Consider the following 25,884-nt stretch of genomic DNA (forward strand, 5'->3'; position numbering starts at 1 on the left):
ATGTTGACTACCGCAGCGCTTATTTCACATTTTTTACTTTCTTCGCGACCAAGGGCTGATGTGATCATTAATTAGTATCTGGTCTGTTTACTGTTTTTACTGCTTCTTGACTTCCCCTGGTAAGCCCATATTAACCACATAGGTTGTATATAAGGAGTTAATGGGTATTGCGACGTCAACCATTGGTTGTAGCCTGCCGCTTTGAAGCATTGAGTTCGGCGATTCACCAACTTTTTTTGCAACTGATGAACTGAAGTTACCATATTTGGATTGCTGAGAAGTGAGGTCATTTTCTCATAGACTTCTTTACAATCAGACTTTTTTTAACTTTAGTAACCAGAGGACTTGCCCCCTGCTAGTCAGTTGAGAGTATGCATGAATAAGACACTTCCGCATTGCCTCACTTGGCATAAACCGGAGGTTGCCGCCTGATTCAATGTCACAACGCAATGAACTCCCCCTGTCTTTCTTCACCTGCTGGGTGGAGCCACCTAGCAGGTATGTAGATGCCTCCAATTACCCTCCAGCAATTCCACCAATATTTCATTTTTATTTAAATAACTGGTTGATTCATTTAAAGTATAGTCTTCACTCTGCTATAATTACATGTGTGCATTTGTTCTCTCTTGTCGTCCGTCCAGTGAACTGAGACAAACATTGAGTGTCTCTCTGGCTGAAAGCATCATTGAACAGGTTCTACAGGATCTGACAACAGCACAGGACAAAATGGTAAATGTGTGTGTATTGTGTTTTATTTGCATGTGCGTGTGTGAAGGGTGAATATTATGGTGATTCCTATCCATTTATTATGGTAAAATATACACTATAGTTTTTATGTATATATATATATATATATATATTATTTTTGTTCATACACTGTGTGTGAATATATTCAATATGTTGCACTCATTACTGTTGATACTTTTATATATATACTGTGTAGGATTGCCTTATAAAAGAAAATTCATGCACTGCTCTGAACATCAACATCCCAGAGCTTCGTCTGGTCGACAGCGACTTCCCGATTGATGATGTAAGAGACACATACCCATCAATCTGTCCCTTCATTCTGTTATTCACTCATACATTTATGTGTTGGATTTGATTTGTCTTGATTTTCCTCTCTCATCACCAGTACAGTCCGGCATTCTGGAGAAATAGTTTCCACTCCAAAAGCCTGAGGCCTGCCCCTTCAATTAAGAGTAAGATAAAAAAAATATATATATTACTATGTGATCCATCATTGTCTCTCTGTCTGTCCCACTCTCGATGAATCTGAATTTGGTTCAGTTCAATTAATTTGCATGTGTGTGTGACTGCGATCCTTTAATAATAATAACAAACTTTATTAATAATAACATAATAAAAAAGGTGTAGAAAGGAGGAAAATATCTATATTCATGCTCTCAAATTAATAATTTGTGTGCACAAATTATCAGAACATAGAATTAAACGATAACATTTCTAAGGGAGCATACATTTCTGTTGATATGGCAAATGTGTTAGCAAGCAGTTGCCTATGTACACATACAGGAATCACAGAGCTGTATAATTTTTCATTTGTCATGTTCCTATCCACTTGATGAGTCCAATATTCCCTCTCCCTTTAGCTCTGTGTTTGGTCTCCACCCACTCCTGAGAGAAATATCTGTCTTTTAAGCTGCTAAATGCTCCACTATGTTCACCAGCTGGAAGTAGGATATCCAAGGGGAGCAACATAATGACAATTTTGTAACCCACGAGAAGCTAAAAATGTTAAAGGTTTCTAAAGCTAAAGAAAAGTCACAAGATCATAAAAAGTTACTACAGGAAATTTTTGACTGGTAATGAAACAGTCTTGATTTAACACTAATGCCTCTATACGACCTATTGACCTATTTCTACATACAGAAGTTATTCTTAATGCCTGTCATCCGATTCGATTCCCAGCAAAATCAGAAGTAACGTTTTACGGCGTCCAGGTTCACCAGGAACTCCTTTAGCTCAGATCCCAGCGGGGCCTCCAGCAGCAGACAGGCCCCAATCCGGCTTCACTGCAGCCTTTGACCTGCAGTCAAAGAGCGCCGGCGAGAGGTGGAGAGCTCCGTGGCCGGCAGCAGAGGCTCCTCCTATTGCCAGGAGCAGAGCTTCTCCTCGCTGCTCCGCTGGGAGCCAACAGCAACACCACGCTGCTGGAGACCCAGGCCGTATTGCTGGGCCCGCTGGAGGAAAGGAAGGCACGGGAGAAGCAGAACCAGGACTGAGCGGGGCAGACTGTCAGACCCTGCTGCACTACACTGAGAGGTTTTCTAAAGGGATCCTGGTGCTCAGAAACACCACCACTTTGTTCCACAGGGGCAGACAAAATGAGTGTAAAAAGTTCCTTTTAGTATCAAAACACATTTGATGAATCCTCAGAGCCCCATCAGTAAACATTGGAGGTACTGCCAAATACATCGGACGATGCAAGGTTGTGGCACCTCACCCGGAAAAGGGAAACCGGGGCTCCCTCCTGGAGCCAGACCTGGGAGGGGAGCTCGCCGGCGAGCGTCTGGTGGCCGGGCCTTGGCACATGGGGCCCGGCCGGGCCCAGCCCGAAAAAGCTACATCGTGCCGCCACCCTGTGGGCCCACCACCCGCAGGGATGGGCATTGGGGTCGGGTGCAGTGTGAGCTGGGCGGCAGGCTGGGGCGGAAACCTGGGCGTGCTGACCCCCGGCATCACAGACTAGCTCTAGGGACGTGAAATGTCACCTCTCTGGCGGGGAAGGAACCGGAGTTAGTGCGGGAGGTGGAACGCTACCAACTAGATATAGTTGGGCTCACCTCCACGCATAGCACTGGTTCTGGAACCAAACTCCTGGAGAGGGGCTGGACTTTTTCCTTTTCCGGAGTTGCCCAGGGTGAGAGGCGCCGGGCGGGTGTGGGGATACTCACAAGCCCCCGGCTGAGCGCCGCTGTTCTGGAGTTCTCCCCGGAGAACGAGAGGGTCGCCTCCCTGCGACTGCGAATCGCAGGGGGAAGTCTCTGACTGTCATTTGTGCCTGTGCACCAAACGGCAGTTCGGAGTACGCGGCCTTCTTGGAGTCCATAGTTCTTCTGGGAGAATTCAACGCTCATGTGGGTAACGATGGAGAAACCTGGAGGGGTGTGATTGGGAGGAACGGCCTGCCCGATCTGAACCCGAGTGGTGCTTTGTTGTTGGACTTCTGTGCTAGTCATGGACTGTCCATAACAAACACCATGTTTGAGCATAGGGAGGTTCATAAGTGTACTTGGTACCAGAACACCCTAGGCCAAAGGTCTATGATCGACTTTGTAGTTGTGTCATCAGACCTGCGGCCGAATGTCTTGGACACTCGGGTGAAGAGAGGAGCAGAGCTGTCACCTGATCACCACCTGGTGGTGAGTTGGATAGATACAATTTAAAAATATATATTTTTGGTAATATAAAATCTAAGTGTGCTCAAGAATTCACATAAAAAAAAGTAAAATATATAATTCCAATGACCATACGTGTTTGAATATCACTACGAGACAAACCTGTTGCTACTGTTGGTTATCTAACGTTCCCTTGGACGTAGCAACACAAAATGGAACGGTCACATTCAATTATTTACAAATTTAATAGTAACTTTAAATTAGGATTTAATTATTTATTTGGGTAACACATATTTACAGCCCAGTTATATATACCCTTCTAATGTCGTGTTTTTTCTCATTTATTTGGGAAGGTGGTCCTCATTTAATACTTAACAATCAGAAGTGGACCTTAGCTTACAAAAGGTTGAGAACTTTTTGGTTATGCCATTAATATGATGGTACAACAGCACCATATTTAAATCTGATCGGTAACTACTGCCATCCAGAACAACATCTGAGCTTGGGTATAAATGTTCACCTCCTGTCGCGTGGTTCATTCTATCCATTGTACTCCTCATGTGTGCTGTGCCTCGCTGAACCACTCCGTGGCAGATACACAGCACTGTTTGGCTAATTGGAGCATGGCCTGTTTACTTTCACACCAGTGACTTTCACCATGGGAGAGATGAGATGGGGAGAAGATGGAGGAGGGGATGATGAGGGAGCAGGAGGAATCACAGGGGGGGGATTTGGGGTGCTCCGGCTCACAACCCCCGCTCCCTTTGTTTGATCAGAGGAGAGCTTTAATAAAAAATAAATATGTAAAGTAATCAAATGCTCACCTTAATTTTGTGTCTCTGTCATAAAAACTAATTATGTCAATATTTTCTAAACAAAAAATATTTTATTTCTAAAAAAAGTAGTGATCAATTTGCATTTCAAAGGCCTGTTAGATATTCAGACAAGCGGGGAATCTTATAACTGAACGATTAATAACAATGTATGTTTATACTACCATATTCTACCTTGTGTTGTGTGACAGGCTAATAACTGTGTTGCATTATGACTGCAGAATCCATCTGCTGCTCTGCTTCCTCTCTGTTTCCTCTCTACATGTCTATGCTTAACTGATTACTTCGCCCCCCCCCCTTCTTAGTCTCTCCTCCCCCTCCATCCAAGTCCTTTGACACCCCCTCCTTCTCCTTTTTCCCATTTTCATGTCCCTCCATTCTCCCCATGTCTTCCCCGTAGCTCTGCCTGCCCTAGATACACATACATAGAGTGCATTTCAGCAAAAAGCATGCTGGTCGCATGGGCTCGATTCCCCATCTTTACCTCCCTTCCTCCCTCCATCCTTCCTCCTAGTTTCTCTCCTCTCATCAGTCTCACTGATTCCCTCTCAGGTCTACTGGATGCAGACTGGGAGCAGCAGAACAGGGATGGAGGACCAGAGAGAGAGAGGGGAGGAGGTACTGGAGAGCAAGGAGGAGGAGGAAGGTGTGGCCTCCCACGGTCGCCGACAGCAACCCCGCTGTCAGTCAGGTTTTCGAGCCCCTCCCCTTCCCTGTCCCCCTCCCCCCCTGAGCTGAGGGGGAGGAGGCGGCAGAGGGAGGGGGAGGTGGCGGCAGCGGATGCTGCAGCAGCACTATCAGGAGCGAGTGGAGCATCGCTCATTCCTCCTCCCGGTCTCCCCCTCCGGTACTCCGTCTCCGCTCGAGCTGCAGAGGAGGAGGCTGCCGGCCGCGGAGGCTCACCCAGACGACAGGCTCCCTTCCCTGGCTGCGGCCCCAGCCCAGGCCCTTTCCCCGGTTCTGGATCCCCCGCTTCTCCCATGGAGCCTCTACCCACCCAGGGACAGACTCTAAGGCATTACACCGCCTCCCGTCCACGGCCACGACGCACACACACACAGCCCCCCTCCTCCAGGCCGCAGGTAAGAACACACACAAATACATACCCATAAACACTCACCAATGGGCACACACACACACACACACACACACACACACACACACACACACACACACACACACACACACACACACACACACACACACACACACACACACACAGTTACATAGCATTTGCATTTGTACATACATACAATAATACATGCACATATAAAAATGCTTTACACAGGCAGCCAAAATACAGCAGGATGAGAGGAGAGATGGATGAGGGATGGAGGGAAGGGTAGATGAAGTAGGAAGCTAATTGCACGACTACGGAGGGATCCCAGAGGAGAAAACGATGAAGATGGAGGAAACAACACGGTAGAAAAAAATGAAGTAAAGAGAGGAGGACAGGCGAGGAATGGAGGGATGAAGGGTATACTGCTCATATGACTGGGAACCTCAGGTTAAAACAGCAAAATATCCACATCTATCTATCTATCTATCTATCTATCTATCTATCTATCTATCTATCTATCTATCTATCTATCTATCTATCTATCTATCTATCCTCTCTCTCTCTCCAGTTGCTTTCATTTTTATGATGCTGTAGTAATAATGGTAGCCATCTTTATCTTTGCATTCTCTTGCTCCATGTAGTCGTGCTCAGCAAAGTGTGTGTGTGTGTGTGTGTGTGTGTGTGTGTGTGTGTGTGTGTGTGTGTGTGTGTGTGTGTGTGTGTGTGTGTGTGTGTGTGAGAAAAGGCACATCGGTTTTGGGAGTGGTGTTCCCTGGGTTGTTCCCAGTGCTGCTCTCTCTCTCTCTGTCTCTCTCTCTGTCTCTCTCCTGGGAATGCTTTCACTAACTCAATTATTCATGTTTTCACATTATTGGGGGTCTCTTTCTCTGTGCTTTCACTGTGTAAATGGAAAAGGAGAATTTCTCTTCATCTGCGGTGACCTTGTGTGTGCAGATTGTATCTTGTGTGTGATTTCTCTTTTTGAAAGGGACACATTTGCTGTGTTGGAGGTGTCAGATGTGGTGGTGCTTTTCCACAAACACAACCACACATTGTTTTTTTGATTCGACATGAGACATTAGACTACTACAGTAGATGATGGACAACCTGGCTTAGATTATGCACCCCTGTCAGTGAGTGAGCCTTTACTGACGTTGGTTCCCATCATGCTACATATGGTTATTGTAAAAATGTCATGATGGAGAAAAATTCTAACAGTACATTAAAAGACAAGAGAAGAATAAATGATTTACTAAGTCAGCATGTCTGGCTTATTAGGCATTAACTGTAATGTAAAATATCAGCTAATGTTGGATTATTACCTTGCTAGCTTGAGTTCTTGCTTCACTAATGCTAGTTGAAAAGATATAGGCTCATATTAGCCTGTTAGCATGCTAGTTTGACTCAAGAAGGGCTAGCATTACAATGTTAGCGTGCTGCCTTTAGTTAAGAGAGGCAGCAAGTATGACTTTTACATTATTCCATCAAACAGGAGGAAGTGAGAGTAGCGGTTCCTGTCAACATTCATATCGTCACCACATCTGGAAAACTGATTTTCTTTTCTTAAGCTCTGAAAAAATCATTATCGTGCTAAATATGACAAACATTTGCAAGTTATAAGCATGGGAATATCTCCTCTCACTAACTTTCCTCGCACATGACGTGAATGTAGCATTCGCTCTTAAGCTGGTTAGTGCCTGTATGAATTACATATGGCTAAAAATGTTACCACCATATAATAGGCATAAGTGACAGCAAGATTAATCAGGCTGTCGTGACACCGATATTCTATTTTAGAAAAGTAAGAAAACACTGCACCTGCATTATATCGTCAATTTTAGCAGTAACCGACGTCTATAGATCTATCCTTGACATTCCAAATATGATAACTTATTTTCATTGGTCCAAAAAACAAGATGATTAAGGCCTTAATATAAGACAGCGACGGCAAAATTGCCAAACTTGAGGCTTCATTACGGCAGTCCACAAACCAATGGGTGAAGTCACGATGACTACATCCACTTTTTGTATTCAGTCTATGATTGGGACACACATATTACACTTGTTGTTTGACACAGAGGATGTGTTTCAATAAGGCAGTAGTTGTTGGCAGACCAGGTACTAACAAGCTAGTAAATACCTTTCCTCAAAAAAACTAAATCTGACTACTGTGTCAGTGATACATCCCATATTTCAGCACCATGCAAAAAGAAAAAATTGTTGTCATCATATTTCACCCTAGACTTGAAGTGGACAAAATGTCCTGTTCTCTGATTACAAAAGGGAGCTTGTTTCATTCACACACCAACATAGACAAGTCCCACACCCAAAGAAGAGTTATGTTGGTGGTTATGATGCACAGAACGCTACTTATTTTAGGAAAAAGGCAACTCAGCATAACGTCCTGACGCTGTTAGCAAAAAGGGATTTTTGCAGCAGGAGACTTTTCTTTAGGCCTGTACCAAAGCAGAACCCTTTGTGCTGCTAAAAGCTACTCTTTACAGAGGTTCTCTATAGCATCATGCGCAAATGGTTCTAAATAAAACATTTATGTTGCCATGAAGCACACTGCTGCACAATGACACAATTTCAAGACCTTACTTTTTTTTGTATTTTTACAAAACAGGCTTTATTGGGTCATTACTGTTTCATTGTTAATAGAGGCCAATTCTGAACAATAATCCAGGTACCCCCAATATTAACAGTAGGGGTGGGCCTTATGAATTTTATTTTTACCAAATTCCAATTCGAACAAATTGGTGCTTTTCACAAAATATCATATATCATTCATGTTATTGTAATGCATCCTTTAAAACCAGGAAAAGACAACACTTATCTAGTCTCATATCATAATATTGATAAGATATTGATATATTGCCCAGCCTTTATTGACAGCATTATTTATGCTTTGAATGCAGAGCATACCCAGCACTGATTGGCCCAGCAGTCTGTGGTATTTGAGCCAGAAAGACAGGGCTCGCTTCTTAGTGCTTCTGGTTTTGAATAGTTAAATGTTAAATTTTTCTCATTTGCTCTGGCTCTCTTTGCTTCGCAATGTTATAACTCCATTTCTCGTCTTAGTTGAAATGCAAAACCTCACCTCAGCGAGTCCGGGACTTGCCATAAGTCTGTTTAGTTAACTCAAAAGCTAGCCAGCAACAACCACCCCAAACAGCAATAGTACGCCTACAAATGGCCGCCGCTCTGACCATCCTGCTACATTAAATTGAACGGGAATGTCAATTCTACCTTTATTTTATTTCTATGGTGTAACCGGTCCAACCTTACCTCCCATCCGCCTCGCTCTTTATACCCCATCAGCTGCTTTGACCGTCTAATAATGGCATGGATAAGTATACATTGCAGTGAGCCGAAAGCCTTGTGCGTCTCATACAGTGGCTAAAGGCTGCCTCGTGCGTCTGAGTTGAGAGTGAGAACGGGTTGAGTAAATCAGGAAAAATAAGGTCAGTTGGTAACAATCAATTTTTCTATCAAGGTGGTCAATCGCAACAACCTCTTCTTCCACTGTTTTGCTGCAACACTGATTTCTCCAGCCCATCTGCTGCCTGGTAAAGCTTTACTTCCACCTGCTGTCCAGTCAGGCCTCTGCTGTGTGCAGTGTGCTGCTGCCCTGGCTTCACTGCCTGTGCACCCATGGGATGAATTGTATTTGCTTCCCTGCTGTTCAGTTAGCATGCTCCCTGAGCAGAGAGCAGCTTAATGCAGAGCCATAGACGCCAACTTAACTGCTTCAACATTGGTTGATACAGTAAAAACTGTGCATACTTTGACAGGATGTCTAATGTCCCCCAGCACAGATCAGGTTATGATATTCTATGTACAGTAGTTGTAGAAGTCATTTATTGTATCAGGCTATTGTACGTATGGTGTGTGGGTGTGCAGGTTGGTGTGTGGAGAAAGCTCTGTTGCCCCATGCTAACAAGTGTGTGCGTTTATGTGTGTGTTTGCGTGTGTGTTTGTGTGAGAGAGAGAGTCTGTGTGCCAACAATTGTGTGCCGTGTTGGCATGTATCACATAGAGACAGGTGGCTGTAAAGGAGGTGGCAGAGAATAAGAGGGAGACATGTTATTCTCATTGGATGATGGAGAGAGATGGAAAGAGCTTGTAGATGGAGACAAGAACTGCATTCACTAAGCTTTATTGTTGGTGGAGTGCTTGTTTTATTACCAGAATTAATTTTGGCACCTGATTTTAATTAAGTTTTAGTCTTTTACCTTTATGAAAAAGTTAATAATTTAGCCATATGGTTATTGTTCGTTTTACTTTTTAGCCTTGATGCACCTTTTTTTTTTATTTAAACAGCCCTATTATGCTATTTTCAGGGTGCATATTTTTATCTGAAGTTGCAGTTACAACATGTTTACATGCGTTAATGCTCATAATCCGCCTTGTTTTTCTCATCCTGGCTGTCCTGCAGAACCTCTTCTCACCCTCTCTCTGAAACGCTCCGTTGTAGCGCTTGCTCCTCCCTCCAGAAAGCAAAGTCTGCTCTGATTGGTCAGTTAGCCAGCTCTGTTGTGATTGGTCAACGTTTCACATTTCAAAAAACTCTTCCTCCGGAGCTCCAGCTCCGTCTCTCTCTTTTATTGTTTGAGGGCGACCAAACTAGCCGGAAGGAGTTTTATGTGATTTCCGTAAAACATTATGATCTCATAAAGTTACGGAAGTGAAGGAGAAAATTCAATGGAGCCGTTTCAGGCAGCTCAGGAGCAGTGTTTCTGAGGGGGAGGGTAACTCCTTTTAGACGTGGACTTCAGGTTTTACACTCTACAGACCTTTTACATGTACAATAATATATATAACACACTAAAGAAGAGGGAAAAAGTGGAAAAGCATAATAGGGCCACTTTAAGCATTCTGAGGATACAGTCTTTATTAATATTTGTGGGGTTTTTATGCATTTATTAGACTGACAGTAGAGAAATGACAGGAAAGGAGGGGAGAGGGATGGAAGTGACATTGAACAACGGTCACACGGCTGCACTCTGCAGTTCAAGGCTGGTACCTTAACCACTTCACCTCAGTGGCGCCCACTGGATGTGTTAAGTTACCACGGTTACAGGTGCTGTTCTCATCAGTGGAGAAATTAGGCTTACCTGTTTATAGCAGAATGTTAAGGTTCACACATACAGTCCACGTCTCTCTGTTCTAGGAGCCTCATGAGAACTGATAGTTTGGTACCAAGTTGGTGCCAAAATTCTGAAAACGTGACGGTACTTGTTTTTTTTACAGTACTATAGGTACGGGGGGCGGAGGGATCAGGGCTTGAGACGACCGGCGTCCCGTTGTCTAGGGGACAATGGGGTTGACAGAAAATGTCCCTCATAATGCTAGATTGTGAACAACACATCCGTATTAAATAGGCAGCAGGAGAGCTAGTTTACATTAGCTGTTAGCAGCCGGAATGCAGCATAGTCCTGCTTGGCTAAATTACGGAGCTAATAGCTAATTAATGTTGCTTTGTGTTACAATAAGATTTATCCAGTAAAAATGAGTATTGGGCAAAGGTACATTATTATTACGTTATAATAATATTATACAATTCCCAGTGCAGAAGGTGAAATCTTAATGTTGCTTTTGTTCCCAGCTTTCTCCAAAATCCAAAGATATCCAGTACACAACTATCACATTAACATACCAGAAGCAGAAACAATTAAATATCTATCATTCTTCATTGAAAATTGATTATAAAATAGTTGCAGATTAATTTCCTAACAATTTATTATCCTACTAAAACTAATTTGTAAGCTATATTGCTCCTTTCTAAATTGCAGCATTTATTGTGGTATTGTTAGTATTGTTTTAATTTACATTCAATTTACATTGATGGCATCTGTGCACTGAAATTTGAGGACAGAGATTTTCCATATTGTATGTCCTACACATAATTTTGACCCACAATAGTGACACAAACAGTTCTCTCCACTCTATTTACAATTGTTACTATATGAAGTGAAGATGGCTGGCTTGCTGCTAATAGAGACTCTCTTGTTCCCCTGTAAGTAGATATGGTTGTCCTTCTATTTGACTCTTCCTCCTACTGTACCATCACTAAATATAACCATTTTGCCTTTGTCCTTCCCCTACACTTGAAACCTTCAGCTAGTATAAGTCTCAGCTATGTGCTGGTGCCAGTGCTTCCACTTCACCTCAGTCAGGACAATCAAATAAAAAACCCACAGATTTTTTCTGTGTTGTGGACTGGAAGAATGATGCAAGTCAAAATGAGCCATGAGTGTGTGATGTACATCCGGAAACAGAGGGAGTGGAAAAAAAATTCTACAGGTAACAGATTAACAGAGGGCTTTGTATCCACACAAATTCAACTCCAATAATAAGTAGGTTTCTGCAGACTGAATTTGACCCATTTAGATTAGTGCTTACACATGCCAACTGTCCTGAGCTGGAGCAACGTATTGCTTAGTCCATAGCAACTTGAGCAGGTCCATTTCAAAACTCATCTCAAGACCTATATGGAAATGTATTATTAGGAATACCCCTTTAGATGTATCATCTAATTTTCAAGGGGGTCCTCAAATAATTACAATCATTATGCTTTTTATTGTTATCTCCGCCAGGAGAACTGTGCGATGGAATACATGTGTGTGGGTGTGTCCGTGCGTGTGTCTGTGGTATGAGTGTGCACCTCGCTGTCTGTCCATGGCTGATCTTACATTCTGGTGCAGTAAACTGCATAATATTTTGGGTGGCCAGTTATGGCTGCATGCTCAAGGACCTCTAGAGGTTGCTGTGACTCACACTTTCTCAAACAGCTTTTATTTCCTATTTGATTCTGCCATTGACTGCCATTGACTGCCTGCTGACTCCCTACTCTTAACAAGCCCCTGGCCGGTAGGGGCCGCTGGTGATAATACAGCTGATTGATTCACTGACTCCCAGCCACTACTCTGTGCCCAGAGAGTATAGTAGGGGGAAACAGTTTGCTCACGTTTATTGTTTTGGACAGTGTGTCTGGTTTGCAGCAAACTGAACTACCAGTACACTCACAGCTGAGTGCATTGCTGCCTCTCAGCCGTTACGCTGTGCCCAAAGACATAGTGGAGGAAACAGTGTGCTCACATTTAGCGTTTTGGATGGTTAGTTTGGCTAACTGACCTTTGACAAGAGACACAGTGAGAGAAAATAGCTTGCAAACTTGTATTGTTTTGGATGGTGTATTTTGCTAACAGCTAACAGCTAATGGAACTACCAGTACACATACTGCTTAGTACCTCTCGGTCGCTGCTTGCGTCCAGAGACACAGTGGGGGAAAATAGTTTGCTCACTTTTTTTTTTTTTTTGCACGATAACAGATAACAGTTAACGGAACTACCAGAATGCACACAGTGCTGAGTACATCGCTGCGCCTAATCTTCTGCTCTGTGCCAAGAGACACAGCTGGAGGAAACAGTTTGCTCACTATTACGGTTTTGTACGCTTTGTTTGGGTAACAGCTAACAGTTAACGGAACTACCAGTACACACCCTGCTGGGACAGACAGCTTTGTAAAAAAATTTTGTTTTTGGTGAGATTTGGCGAGGTGTCTTTTATGACAACTTTGAGCTGATTGCCTGGATACGTTGCTGCTTGTGTTTGAGGTTGAATGAAGTGTGTTTTACGACGCCTTACAGCTAAAAATGAAATACCACTGAGGTTACGGCATAGGGTTTTTTAAATTGATTCAGTTCTAACAGGAAGGAAAACTTACAGCAGCACTCAGTTGGATATTATCAAATGTTATCCAGAATTTTAAGCTGCACTGAGTTCTCTACTTTATGACTCATATTAAGCAACATAACAGGTTTGCGCCTTGTCAACTTTATAGAAACAATCCATTTTGAGGATGAAATATGGGAAACATCAAAGTAGGGGAACAGCAGCTGAGTCTGACTAAATTAAATTATTTTTAATGATAAAACCTGTTTTGAGTTGTAAAAAGGCTTCTAAAGAATGATGTTGGCTGTTGTTTCTCTCTCACCCACTCACACACACACACACACACACACACACACACACACACACACACACACACACACACACACACACACACACACACACACACACACACACACACACACACACACTATGCAAGGTCTTCATTTTAAATGTTATTTTGTGATGTTTTTTGTTGTAGGAACCAGTTTTAAAGGTAGAGAATGAGGCCAGTGAAGGGATGGGCAGAGTGGATGAAGGAGTAGAGGAGTTCTTCACCAAGAAAATCATCCCTGATTATGCACTGTGAGTTGGACATATGCATACACAGAACCACACACCAATTTTTGTCTTTGCTAAATATCCACTTAAGACAGCAGTATACTGGGAATTGAATTTGTATCCACTAATTGATACCAATCGTCTTCTAGCGGGCCAAGAGTTCCGAGGATATTTATCACATAATTATTCATTTATTGTGTGTTTTTGATAGCATTTCACCCCATTAAAAAAAACTGCCACATTTATATGGAAGGTAAAATGGCAGTTTTTATCTTACGTTTTTTTAAACACAAAGAAGAACATCAATGAACATCAAAATCATCATACTAACAAGCGCAAATCTGCAACAGCTGCAACAATGTACATGCCTCAAAAACACTTGACCTCCACGCCAAATCTTAGCATCCTAGGGCAAAATGTTTAATACGCTGCATGATGCGACTAATGACAACCAACAAACCACTCACAGTTGGTGGTTGTCATAGTGACAAACACACTTTTAAGCGAGAGTTTTTAGTGAGCGTTGGAGTAAGCGATGGAAAGATTTGAATTTCATTTATTCTTGACCCTTTAAAATAATGACATTCACTGTAACAGGTGAGCGTGTAACTTCTTCTGTTATAACTGTTTTTGTTTGGATCAAGAAGGCAGGATCTCTCCTGAAAACTGCCAAAATAAATATGTATTGTCTGTAATAAACATGTTTGTGATTTTCTTGTAGTTGTATGCGTAGAATGCATGCTGAATGTTTTTTTAGTGTTTAACAAACCCCATGTCCCTTCAGTGTAACACCACATTAATACTCATTCCTTGTCTGAGTTTTCTGTTTCAGTTCACTGAACACAGAGTGATTACTAAGTAATCACTCAATTAGTAAGTCTGACAGTGGGAGTGGATGAATTTCCCCTTTACTCTGGCTCCATCCACCTGTGATGCATTTCTACCTAAAAAAAGCAGTTGATACAGTTAGTTAGTTTGCTGTGTGACAAGGTGATCTCAATGAAAATGGTCCTTCATTAGCTTTTTCCAACAGTAGCCTCATCAGTACTGTAACCGGTTCAAGCATCATCTCGTTAGCCATAAAATAAGTGTCTTTACAACCACCTGCAATCACATGACTGCAGGTGGTTGTAAAGAGATGGTAATCCTCTCCCATGTTCATTCTTGCTCATAAATGACCTGGTTCCTAACATGGTTTATAAATTAAAGACAGTGCAGTATGACAGTTTAAATTACAATTATCTATATATATACACTATATGTTTGTGTAGCGGGGAGTGCCAGACATCCAGAGTAGTATGAACAGAACCATGTCCGCTGACTGCCCTGCTGTTGGGGTCCATTTAAACATTTTCATCTTCACCCTTCGACGACGCCCAGCCACATAGCAAAAGCAGCACATCAGCAGATGCTTCACAGCCTAAATCACAATCCTGTGGTTCCACCTGTACTGTACGTGGAAAGCAAGTCCGGAGGCTGGAAGAAAGATCAGGGGTAACCAGAATAATAAGGGGACAATGAATAGACCAGGCAGAGACAGATAGCTGATCACACCAAGACGCGTCTCTACAAAACGCCTGGACAACCATGTCGGCAAAACCATGACTGGATTTGTCCGACATTCAGCCATGGAGCGGGGCTTTTGCAACCGGACAATCGAATTTGATTAATGTAAATTGTGGTCTCTCTCTCTCTTTCTCTCTCTTTACTGTCACAACATGATATCTGAATTACCCCTACCTTCTCATAACTCCTTATCTCTACCACATCTACCAACATCAAAACAGGAAGGAAGTGATAAAGCCTGCCTCTTGCTCTATTCTGAATGGCTGCTTGGGCCAAGTGTGACATTAACAAGTGGTCCAACTCCGCAAATGGCGCTTTTATGGGCATCTAAAAAAAGCTGGGAAACATGACGGAAGAGTGGCACGCAATGCTTTAAGAAGACATTGGTTTTACTGTTGACGTGTTTTGGTGTGATCCACCGCTTAGATGGACCAAATATCATGGTAATCTGTCTGGTCGTCATCCAGATATCGTGCTCTGGACCAAAGTGTAGACAGGCTAACCAACCTCTCCAACATCTCTATGCCATGCTTCACCTACAGTGAAGCAGGAAGTAGCGTTCACTGAGGGATGTTTTTGTGCCGTGGGCTGTTTGCATGACCCTTCTTGTTGTGTACCTGAACTGAGCATGTGTCACGAGTCCTGTAGCAGTAGTCGTAGTACTGAGTGTCTCTTCTTGTGTGTTGCTCTTTCTGCTGTCTCCCTGCTGCAGAAAAGGCCGGTGGGAGGAGTCAATCCCTGCCCAAGCCACTCCCCCAGAGTCAAGCTTCACCCCCTCAGCCTCAACCCCCTTTTCCTCTTTGTTTGACAATACCACCCCCTCCACCACCATCACCACCACTGTCACCTCTCCCTCTGCCCCATCTATTGACACGTCCCTCACATCCACTGATGTTTCATCCCTCTCTACATCCCCCACTCCCCCCGCCCCCTCTTCTTTCCCCACCACCACACTTCCCACCAAAAACATCAAGAAAAAGTTTGGCGACTTCTTTGCCTTCAAGAGGGCTCGAGCCGGCCGAGCCGCCAAGTCAGGAGGGGGAGAGGGAGGAGGAGGAGGAGAGGGGGTGAAGGTCAAAAGGACCTCCATTGCAGACCTCATTCGACCCCTCCGCGAGGCCAAAGAAAGGGAGAGAGAGAGGGAGAGGGACAAGGAGAGAGAGAAGGGGAGAGGGGCGAGATCAGTGGAGGATGCTAACATTTCTAATGATGCCGCCACCACAGAAGGAACCGTCGCCACCGGCAACCATCTTGCAGGCGATGCCAGGGGAACGATGGCGCCTGTCAAGACATTAACCATGACGACGCCTTCCAGTGAGACCACTCCCTCTTGCCCCACCATCGCCACGAGCCCTGACCCCAACGTCACCACGCTTCCCAACCTAGAAGAAGAGGCAGCCCCCGGCCACGCCCCCAGTCCCGCAGTCACCTCCCCTCTAACAGAGCTGGAGGGGAGAGGGATGCAGGTGGAGGAGATGAAGTTGGGAGGGACTCCGTATGGAGAGAGGAGACTGAAGGTGACCAAGAGGTCACTGAGAGAAGGCAAGAGCCAGAGTCTCATACTTCTGACGGGATTAGAGCCCGAGGACAAGGATGACACACACAGCAAGGTCAGTCTGACGATACACTGAACGCACACACAGTCAGGTAGTCTAATGGGAGAAGGGGCAACCCCAACACACACCAAACTGCTAGTCCGGTCAAGTCTTAATTATTCCTTAATTAGAGACATTCAGATTCAGCCGCTTGATCTTCACATCTGTACCGGTGTGAGAATACAAGACCAAAGACCTGAGTCAGCGATGGCCGGAAGCACAAAGCCGGGCATGAAGGCTGGAGTTGATAAGCAGATAGCGTCAGATAGCTAGGATATACAATCTGTGAACTCTGTTGATCAACCAATAGGCGGAAACATTGACGTAATGACGCACTTCGAATGACAGCACCCTAATTTGCCTAATGAGGCAGAGATGTATTAAGAAATGTAAATAGAGAAGAATACTGAAAAAAGTTTAGGGAAATAGATTTGGGTAAACAAAAAAATGCATACATAAATAAATTCATAAACACTTAAAGATATACATAAATAACTAAAAAAGGATACATTTAAAAGTACATTTTAAATATATTTAAAATGAATGTAAGTAAATGTCAAAGTTAATGAAAATTAACATAAGGGAAAATTAAATAGAAGAGTAGATACGTACGGTTATTAAAACTAAATAGATAAAGAGGCTAATTAAAACAAGTATCAATTTGTGTCACATTTTATAAATTAATTATTATTAATACCTACATTTATATTAAATACTATTTTAAATATTATCAATTTACATCTTTATCTGTCTGATATGTTCAAAAACCAAATAAATTGTGTATTTTGAACTTTAAAACATGTAAACATTTTCTAGTAGAAACACATAATGCAAAGTACGGACCTGAAAATGAGCATGACACGTCGCCTTTAAACCACACTCATTGACACTGTGTCATACACAAGACATACTTCATTAATAATTCAAATAAAAAACAAAAAATACATTTAAAAAAATCAAATTTGTGGAAGTCTTTCAATGTGGAAAATATGCAGCAAGTATTTCACCTGCAGCAACGTAAAAGCAGATTAGATTCTGTTAACTAAGACTTATCAACACAGTATGTTGTGTAATACTGGTTAAACACATCCAGGTAATTTCTGTCTACGCTGAAACACCTGAGTAAGAAGAAGATGTCTAAATCTGTATTTCATGCCCTTTTCAGTTGGATAACAACATCATTGTGCGTCTGATTAGTTTATCTTAGCTACTCAGTCCCCTCCTGCTTCTCTGTGATCACCTATACTGTGTTATAGTGTAGACCAGTTATCACTTTTTTTTTCAGATAACATCTTTTCCTGTGACTGCTGTCGGACAACTGAACAAGCATGAAATATTGATCACAGCTCATATGAACCATATTAACCAAGGAGTCGTTCCTGACTTTGCTTATTAATCACTATTTTAGGATCATGACGTTGTCTGACAAAATCAACATGAATACAATAAATGCTCTTGGCATTGTCAATGAATGATTAAGTAAAGTTTTGTTCACATTTATGCTGTTATGGCTGGCAAATGAAAGCACAGCAACAATGTGGTCCTCACACTGCGTAGTTATCAGACAACCGTGTGTATTCTGATTTATGTTGCCCATTTTAAATGTCCGTGTATCGTCCTCCAGAAACATGCATCTGAGAGCACATCTAGTTTTGAACAGAGGCTTCAGGTGATGCTTCACAGAATGGGCGTGGCCAAAACCCCCCCAGCCGACACCAAGGCTAGCCAGGTAGGATGGGCGTGAGTGTTTGTGTGTGTGTGTGTGTGTGTGTCTAAAGTATAGCGCAGTGTTGAAAAGTAACACAATGTGAAATTAATGACACATATTAGTTCTCAATGAATTCTGGTTGTGTGCATTTTAAGGACCAACATTTCCCCTCTACTACTGGGTCCATACAGTCTAAATTTACAGTCATCAATTATAAGGAAAAAAGAAGACCAGGAGAGCACTGTGGGGGCTCCGAAAAACAGCCTCAATTCAGCCAGCACCAGGCGGCAACCTCCAGTTCTGAAAAGTGAAACCAATACTAAAGTGCCTTAAAGCTGCATTCTCTCTACTGTTCATCAGGGGGCGACTCCTCTGGTTGTATAGAAGTCTATGAGAAAATGACTCTACTTCTCTCTTGATTTATTCCCTCAGTAAATATTGTAAACATGAGTTTATGGTTTCAATCTCTAGTTTCAAGTCTTTTCTTCAATACAGCATGATGTTCATTTAGTAAATTATGGTCCATTTAGAGTCAAATAGACCATAAAGCAGGGTATGTTGTTGGGGACCAAAATGGGGACAGCCAAAATGCTGAACTCGAGGCTTCAAAACATCAGTCCACAAACCAATGGGTGACATCTCGTTGACTGCGTCCACTTCTTATATACAGACTATGTTTCTGACATAGGTATTTTTACACAGTTTTACATCAGAGCCACTGGTGAAGCATCTTCCACTGATCTATTTTAGAAATTATGGTCCATTTAGAGTCAAATAGACCTTAAAGCAGGGTAAAAGCAGGTTATTGTAAGTCGCTTTGGATAAAAGCGTCTGCTAAATGACTGTAATGTAATGTAATGTAATGTATGTTTTAGGGCGGGGCTACACAGTGATTGACAGGTCTATACCAGAGACCAATTCGGCGTCGCTCCTCTTTAGTCCAAATATGGTCACTTTCGTTCACTGTTTGCAAAAAAACAAGATGGTGACGGCCAAAATGCCAAACTTGAGGCTTCAAAATCACCACAACCCTATCCACTTCTTATCTTGTCTATGGCCACCAGGAGTCACATCATAGCGCTGGGTCTACCTTTTGTAGCGGCAGCTGCAACAGAAAGTTTGATAACCCAGCAGATAGAGATAATCAGACCCCTCGGAGCAGCTCTTTGTATTCGTGCACCAGCAGGTCGCTGATCAAATGTTCAATACTGTCTATGTGTCTGTTGTAGAATAAAGACGAGGAGCTGAGAAAGGCCAACTCTGATGGTGAGTGTTTTTCTTTACAGCTATCTTTTTAAACAGTATATCTCTCCAAATCTGAACACATCACATAACACTTTGGACATTTTTGTCTTTTACAATCTTCAATAATTAACTGAAAATTGAAAATTGATAAGTATGGGAAATTAATAAAAGTTTCACTTATGCCAGCTGTTGCAGTAATGCTCAACATATTTGGGAACCAATTGAAAAATCCATGTTATGTTATACGTTTTATGTAACATTTTTAATTCTGACCATGTTTAATACTATTAACACAACAAGCATCGCTGATTGGATAAGAGCAGTAGACCACTCACAGCTCAGGGACTTCATTAGTTGAGCCCAGCGTTGATGTTGTATTTAATACATGTACAGCTTGGATTCACATTGACATTGTCTCTGTCCTCAGGTGCTATCCTGGACAAACCTGTTCCTCCTCCCACATACATGAAGCCCAGAACCATGTCCACCTCATCAGGTATCAATGTTATCTATTGCCCCATCCTTTATCTGATAAACATGATAACAATACTCCCATGTGTAGAGTCAAACCTGAGGTGAATAGGTATAGAGATCCATTATTGTCCACAAACACATCAATGTGTTTGAGCCACAAATGGTACTTCATCGCCATGAACACACAAATTGGTATATTTTCACTACAGTGACCAACTGTTTTAGGAACATTTCTGAGCTCTTTTTTAAGGTGAGACACAAGGCAAAAACATCTTCAGGTTCTGGTAATTTTACAGATTTTGTTCTGTTTTGCTTCCCTAACATCTCCTTTAAGATTAGTGGAAAGAAAACATCTAAAATATTCATTTAGATGTTTATTTTCCTACTTTATCTATTTGTGTCCATCGATTTCTCCTAAATTCACCAAACGTTACCGTTAGATAATGCCTTTTTTGCACGTTTAAACAAAACAATTCAGAAAATTGTAATACAATAAATAATGTAGGTAATCAACTGGGGATGTTTCTTGGTTATCTATTAGTTAACACTGAAGTGTCTCATCTTAAATATGAAAATATGAGGCTTTTTAAAAAGATGTATTTCTTCAATGGAACCAGTGGGCTTATTGGAGCTGAGAGACAATGCTCTATAATGTGTTTGAACATGTTGCACATACACTATTATAAAGCTATTTTATGTTTTGACCCTCCCTTTCCAGCAGACCCCAGGCATCCTTTGAGAGCCCTGGACCCTGTCCGACCGGACCCCCCCCTGCACCCGAAGCCCGTCCTCCATGAGCGCCCCGTCGGGCCCCTGCCGCCCAAACCTGCCGTGGCGGCCAAGCCTCCGCTCCCAACTCCGGCTTCTCCTGCAGGCATGGGATCTCGTCCCTCCTCTGCTCCTCCTTCCAGCGGCTCAGCGGGGAGAGTCCAGCTCAGAGCACACCCTCCTGATGGCAGGCCAGCAGAGACCACAGCACAGGTACACCACCGTCTGTATGAGGAGAGCCTTCACGCACAGAGCTGTCACCGGATTTACTTTTTTCATTTGGGTTTAAACAACACCATGAAAATGTGGGAAAATGAATGACAATAGTTCAATTTTGTTGTATCTTTACTTCCTTGATACATGAATTCATATAGTTAAAACATAAAATTAAAAAGGTCAAAAAGTTACATTTTGGGTACGGTGACTAATACAGGCCACAAGATGGCAGCAATGTTTACAGTTTTTTGTAATAACCAAGAAACTGATGTGAACCATAATTGAAAGCGCTTAAACACAATTCCTCCTCCACACACAATTATCAATCACCTACACCCAGAATGTACCTGTGAGAACCCCTGTAACCAATTAGATCAATTATAAACAGGATGCTTGAATCATTATAAACAGAAACACAAATACTGTATTATGTTTACAGCACGATACAGTGACGTATGATCAGGTCACCCCCGGTAAAGTCAATGTGTCTGATACTGTTATGAGTACATGAGGATTGAGAATAAACACTTTGCATTAGTGTTCATAGTCTTTATTTACAGCACACTGCAAAGACTCTAGGTTATAGTGTTGTTACTCAGAACATCAGTGAGCTTTTTATTTGTGGAAAGAGATGAGTGTAAAGCTGTTGTGAAAAAAATGCAGTTTGAGAAGAATTTATCAAATTTTGAGTGTTTGCATTTTGTTTGTAGGGTTTCAACAAAGAGGGCCCTGGCTTCAGAAATGGTGTTTTAACAATTGCAAAAAAAACTGTAGGGCAGAGTTGCTGATGTCTCAGAGAAGTGCTGTGCATTCCAGGAGGTCACTTAACATTAAGGAAGGAATATCTTATACATGTATCTGGTGATTTAATAGTCCCAGTACTGATTTCAAATGAGTAGTTTTTGAGATTTTGATTTTTTGTTATTACAAATCTCTGTAATCCCTGTGAGCAGATCAGGACTGAAGCGTGACGGCTTGAGCAGGAAAACAAAGTGATTTCATTGCTTGGGACACATTATGATGAGGGAGGGCAGCAGTCTACAATGGTAGACTGTAGAGGTACTGATGGAGGATTAAAGGATCGGTTGGTTTAACAATGAACAAGGTTTTACGATTTTGCTACGGAGTAGAATCAGCTATAGATCTTAGTTTCCAGTCAATCATCTGGTGCTGGTTACTGGGAGGTAATAATAATATTTTTTATTTGGTGGTGCCTTTCATGGCACTCAAGGTCACCTTACAGCATACAAAATCAGTGGTAAAGCACAATAAACAACAGATTAATATAACATTGCGGTAAAAAAACAACAGTAGTACATCGGTACATTCAGCACCAGAGCATAGCTGGGAAATAAGTAAAAAAATACATACATATATACATACGTATACAGACACATATTCGAAAGAAGAAAAAACGAGAAAAGATGCAGTTGGAATAGCTAGAGTGAATAAACCAGTTTGAAAAGATGGGTTTTAAGAGCAGATTTTAATACTGTAGTGGAGTGTAGTATACGGATGAGAGGGGGAAGTGAGTTCATCATTGGAGGTATGGAGTGATAACATCATTATTACCTAACTGCAATGAAGTCTGGTATAAATAATATGGTTCAGCTACACAGGAGGATAAGATGATATTTTGGAGAAAAGGAAAAGCACCAGGGAAGAGAGAGCTAAGATGCCATGGTGGAAAATAGAATACTCAAAGCAATTACAAATAGAAACAGAGTATTTAGAGAGTCAAAAAAGAAGACATTGCTTTCAGAATGTATTGGATTATAAAAAGGCTTAAGTCATTAGTAAGAGAAACCATCAAAAGATCTTTGCAACATTAAGGATGCCAACTGGTGGAAAAACAGAAACTAACATAAGAACTTTGCACTAGAGGGACTAGAACAGTTCAATGCCATTACTTTGTCCATGCAATAATACAACGTTGGCTCGGTCAACAGATCAAAGATACTTACATGATGTTCAGCTCATTATTGTAGAAGTTACAGCTACTGTCATTACACACATGGAGTACCAAACAAATGCAGTTTAGCATATAACCACATTATACCAATGTATTGAATACACTTAACACTTTTCACATAGAACGCATAGAATGCCTTTAGAGGAAAGGAAAACAGGATGTGTATGATCCAGTGGGTTTTTTTGGAGCTATTGAAAACGCAGGTTAATGATGGACTTCTAATGATATTTGATAGGATATTTGTGGTATGATACACAATACTGTTTGAACAGTAAATGCAATGATTTATGTTTTTAGTTTTGTCTAGTGTTATTCTTCCTGTGAGGAGCTGCTAACCCACTTTTTCAACTATTTTTTTGTCCTGAAAATCTACATGAAATGAAAGAAGAAGGTGGACTTAATATTAGAAACCCCATACACACAAACACAGTACAACAGCAGCACAAACTACAATCTCCCAAAAAGGACCAGAAAGTTGAATCACTTATGGAAGAAGGATTTATGTGTTGGTTGCAGGATTGTTGTATTAGCAGGCATGTTGCTGTGACACGGTTCACTGAGCTTCCTCTGATCTTTATCCCCAGAACGGGAGCCAGGAGCGTCACCAGGGCGCCGCCTCGGCCTGGGGGACAGAGCTGCTTCCTCCAGCCCCGTCTCCATGGAGATGTCCCAGTGCACAGGATCGCTCTGAGAAAGCACAATCAGTGACCGACGGTACGTCTCATTAAAACCAAATTCTATATATTACTAGAGGGGGAATCAGGTGTGGTTCAGAGGAGGATAAGAAGAGGCTCATGGTGATCTGGATCCTCCTCATGATAACAGCACCGAGCATTTAACATCTCTGGGTCATTATCACTTTTTGTATTTAAAATTCAAGTTGGTACGTATAACATTTAAAAGCCACTTTAGTTGCTGAAGACAAGTTGATTTAAAGCCTTCAAGATGTGTGTGTGTGTGTGTGTTTGTACCTCCAGAGAGTCTTCCTAAGCCACGCGCACACTTGAAGCCCCTCCCACAGCGCAGAGCCGTGTCCGTCCATGAGGACACTCTGGCCATGACCCAAGGTGAGGCTTTGCCTTATTATTTATTAAAGACATTAAAAAAAACGGGGAACCGGTGGACTAAAGGACACATGTGTCACATGGCTAGTAATGGCTGAATCCAAAAAAGCCCAACAGAACCATCTCTGCTAACACTTAAAAGCTGTGAAAAGATGAACTTAAAGTTTACCACAGTGTCTCCGCCCCCTGCTGTTGTTTGACATCCGCTGATAAAGATTTGGCGTTAACTTTTCCCCTAATGAAGAACTCTAACACAAACTTACACATCCTGTTAATATATAAATACTGATTTATTTTTACACAAATTCAGGGATTAAAGACTAACTCTTGGTCTCCCAGAGTCTCAAGCTCCTCTATTTCATCTCTCTCAGAGCTGAAGGCCGTGTTGCAGAGATCCCCTATCCGTTTCCGTGGCAACAGAGGGGACCTATCCACCTGCACTGAAGATCCATCTAGTGGGGAAGAAGCACAAAGAGCTCAGGAGGGTGAGAGAGATGTTTATCAGTCATGCTCATAACTATCTATTTGTCCTTCTCTTTGAGTCATTGGTTTTCTTTCTTCATCCATCCAGCCGGTGACATGGGGAAACAGACAGCTGAGGACAAGAAGGAAGCTGTCCACAAGGAGGAGCTGAAGGCAGAGCGAGGAAGGACGGGCTGTGGAGGGACAGCAGCTGAGACCAAGCACCCTTCTCCAGGAGAAGAGTTGACCCCAGGCTCAGGGTGTCCCTCCTCGTTGCCCCGGCTCTTCAGTCCGACCGCAGCGCCGTCCATCCTGGAGAGGCCTCCTGTTCCCCCCATATGGGAGAAAAAGAGCCCCAGCACGGCCCCGCAGTTGCTCCGAACTCTAGAAAAACTGCCTGTGTCCCCACCGCCCCCAGGAAAGAGCCCCAGCACAATCTCATCAGGATCGCCGGAGAACCCCCGAGTGAGCTCTCAAGGGTCCCACAAGAAGCAGAGCCCCGGCACAGCGGACGTGAGAAACAGCACACAGGAGGAAGAGAGGGCCGTCTCTAAACAGCACACAATGAAGGCAGAGCCAGCAGACCAAAGAACTGAGCCTCCTCTGTCTGAATAACACACACACACACACACACGCTGAGTGAAACCAGGAGACCTGGGAGAGAGGAGTAAGGGGTCTGTGACATGACTGAGATCAGGAAGTGTGGGGGGGGGGGGGGGGGTGCTGTGTCCCATGTCAGGGGGTTCTCTTTGAAAGTGAGAGCTAAACATGATGTAGTGCATTTTGTTGTTGCTAGCTTACAGCTAGAGTGTTCTCTACCGCGTGAATAAACACAGACTGCACAAACCGTCCAGTTATCGAACAATGTGTCCAGAACAATGGAAACTGAAGTGATTGATTCAACCTTCAGAATTCTGTAAACTATTTTTTAAAATTGATTTGGAGTCCCAAATCGCAGCATCTGTTTGTATAACGCATGCTTTATTTGTACGAATCCAACCCCTGTGTTCTCATTGCAGTCTATGCTTATTTACCCCAAAAAACAAAGCTAACAGACGTTAGCTGCGGGGCTGGAAGCACACCGTGTGTCTTTTACGTGTTGACAGCTCATCTTCTGAATGATGTCACCAATATTCAGGAAATTCATCACAACTATATTGTCATTTCCTCACATTGATGAACTGGCGCCATATAAGGGGCCTATCACATGTCGCTTTTACTTTGGTCCGTCAAAGTCATTGTTGTCAATGTATACAAGCAGAAAGGCGCTGCACAAGCGTTCCCAAGAGCCTATTTTTTAGGGTGCTACGGCTTCGCCCCCGCGCAC

At 42.6% G+C, this 25,884-nt stretch overlaps 1 protein-coding gene across 1 annotated transcript in view; it reads left to right on the top strand.

The window, feature by feature from the left end:
- Positions 1 to 25,226, top strand: part of carmil2 (capping protein regulator and myosin 1 linker 2) — a 54,769-nt gene extending 29,543 nt beyond the window's left edge. Inside the window, exons 28-41 of the mRNA XM_054620746.1 lie at positions 642 to 729; positions 944 to 1,033; positions 1,136 to 1,202; positions 4,745 to 5,274; positions 13,408 to 13,511; positions 15,766 to 16,663; positions 18,273 to 18,377; positions 19,586 to 19,622; positions 20,029 to 20,097; positions 20,794 to 21,056; positions 23,616 to 23,745; positions 24,009 to 24,098; positions 24,467 to 24,580; positions 24,667 to 25,226. Coding sequence (XP_054476721.1) covers positions 642 to 729; positions 944 to 1,033; positions 1,136 to 1,202; positions 4,745 to 5,274; positions 13,408 to 13,511; positions 15,766 to 16,663; positions 18,273 to 18,377; positions 19,586 to 19,622; positions 20,029 to 20,097; positions 20,794 to 21,056; positions 23,616 to 23,745; positions 24,009 to 24,098; positions 24,467 to 24,580; positions 24,667 to 25,172 — 3,091 coding nt within the window. The 3' untranslated portion in view covers positions 25,173 to 25,226. The remainder of the gene's footprint in view (positions 1 to 641; positions 730 to 943; positions 1,034 to 1,135; positions 1,203 to 4,744; positions 5,275 to 13,407; positions 13,512 to 15,765; positions 16,664 to 18,272; positions 18,378 to 19,585; positions 19,623 to 20,028; positions 20,098 to 20,793; positions 21,057 to 23,615; positions 23,746 to 24,008; positions 24,099 to 24,466; positions 24,581 to 24,666) is intronic.
- Positions 25,227 to 25,884: the final 658 nt, after the last annotated feature.

This window comes from Anoplopoma fimbria, chromosome 19 (assembly GCF_027596085.1).
Source record: "Anoplopoma fimbria isolate UVic2021 breed Golden Eagle Sablefish chromosome 19, Afim_UVic_2022, whole genome shotgun sequence".
In the NCBI taxonomy this organism is placed as follows: Eukaryota; Metazoa; Chordata; class Actinopteri; order Perciformes; family Anoplopomatidae; genus Anoplopoma; species Anoplopoma fimbria.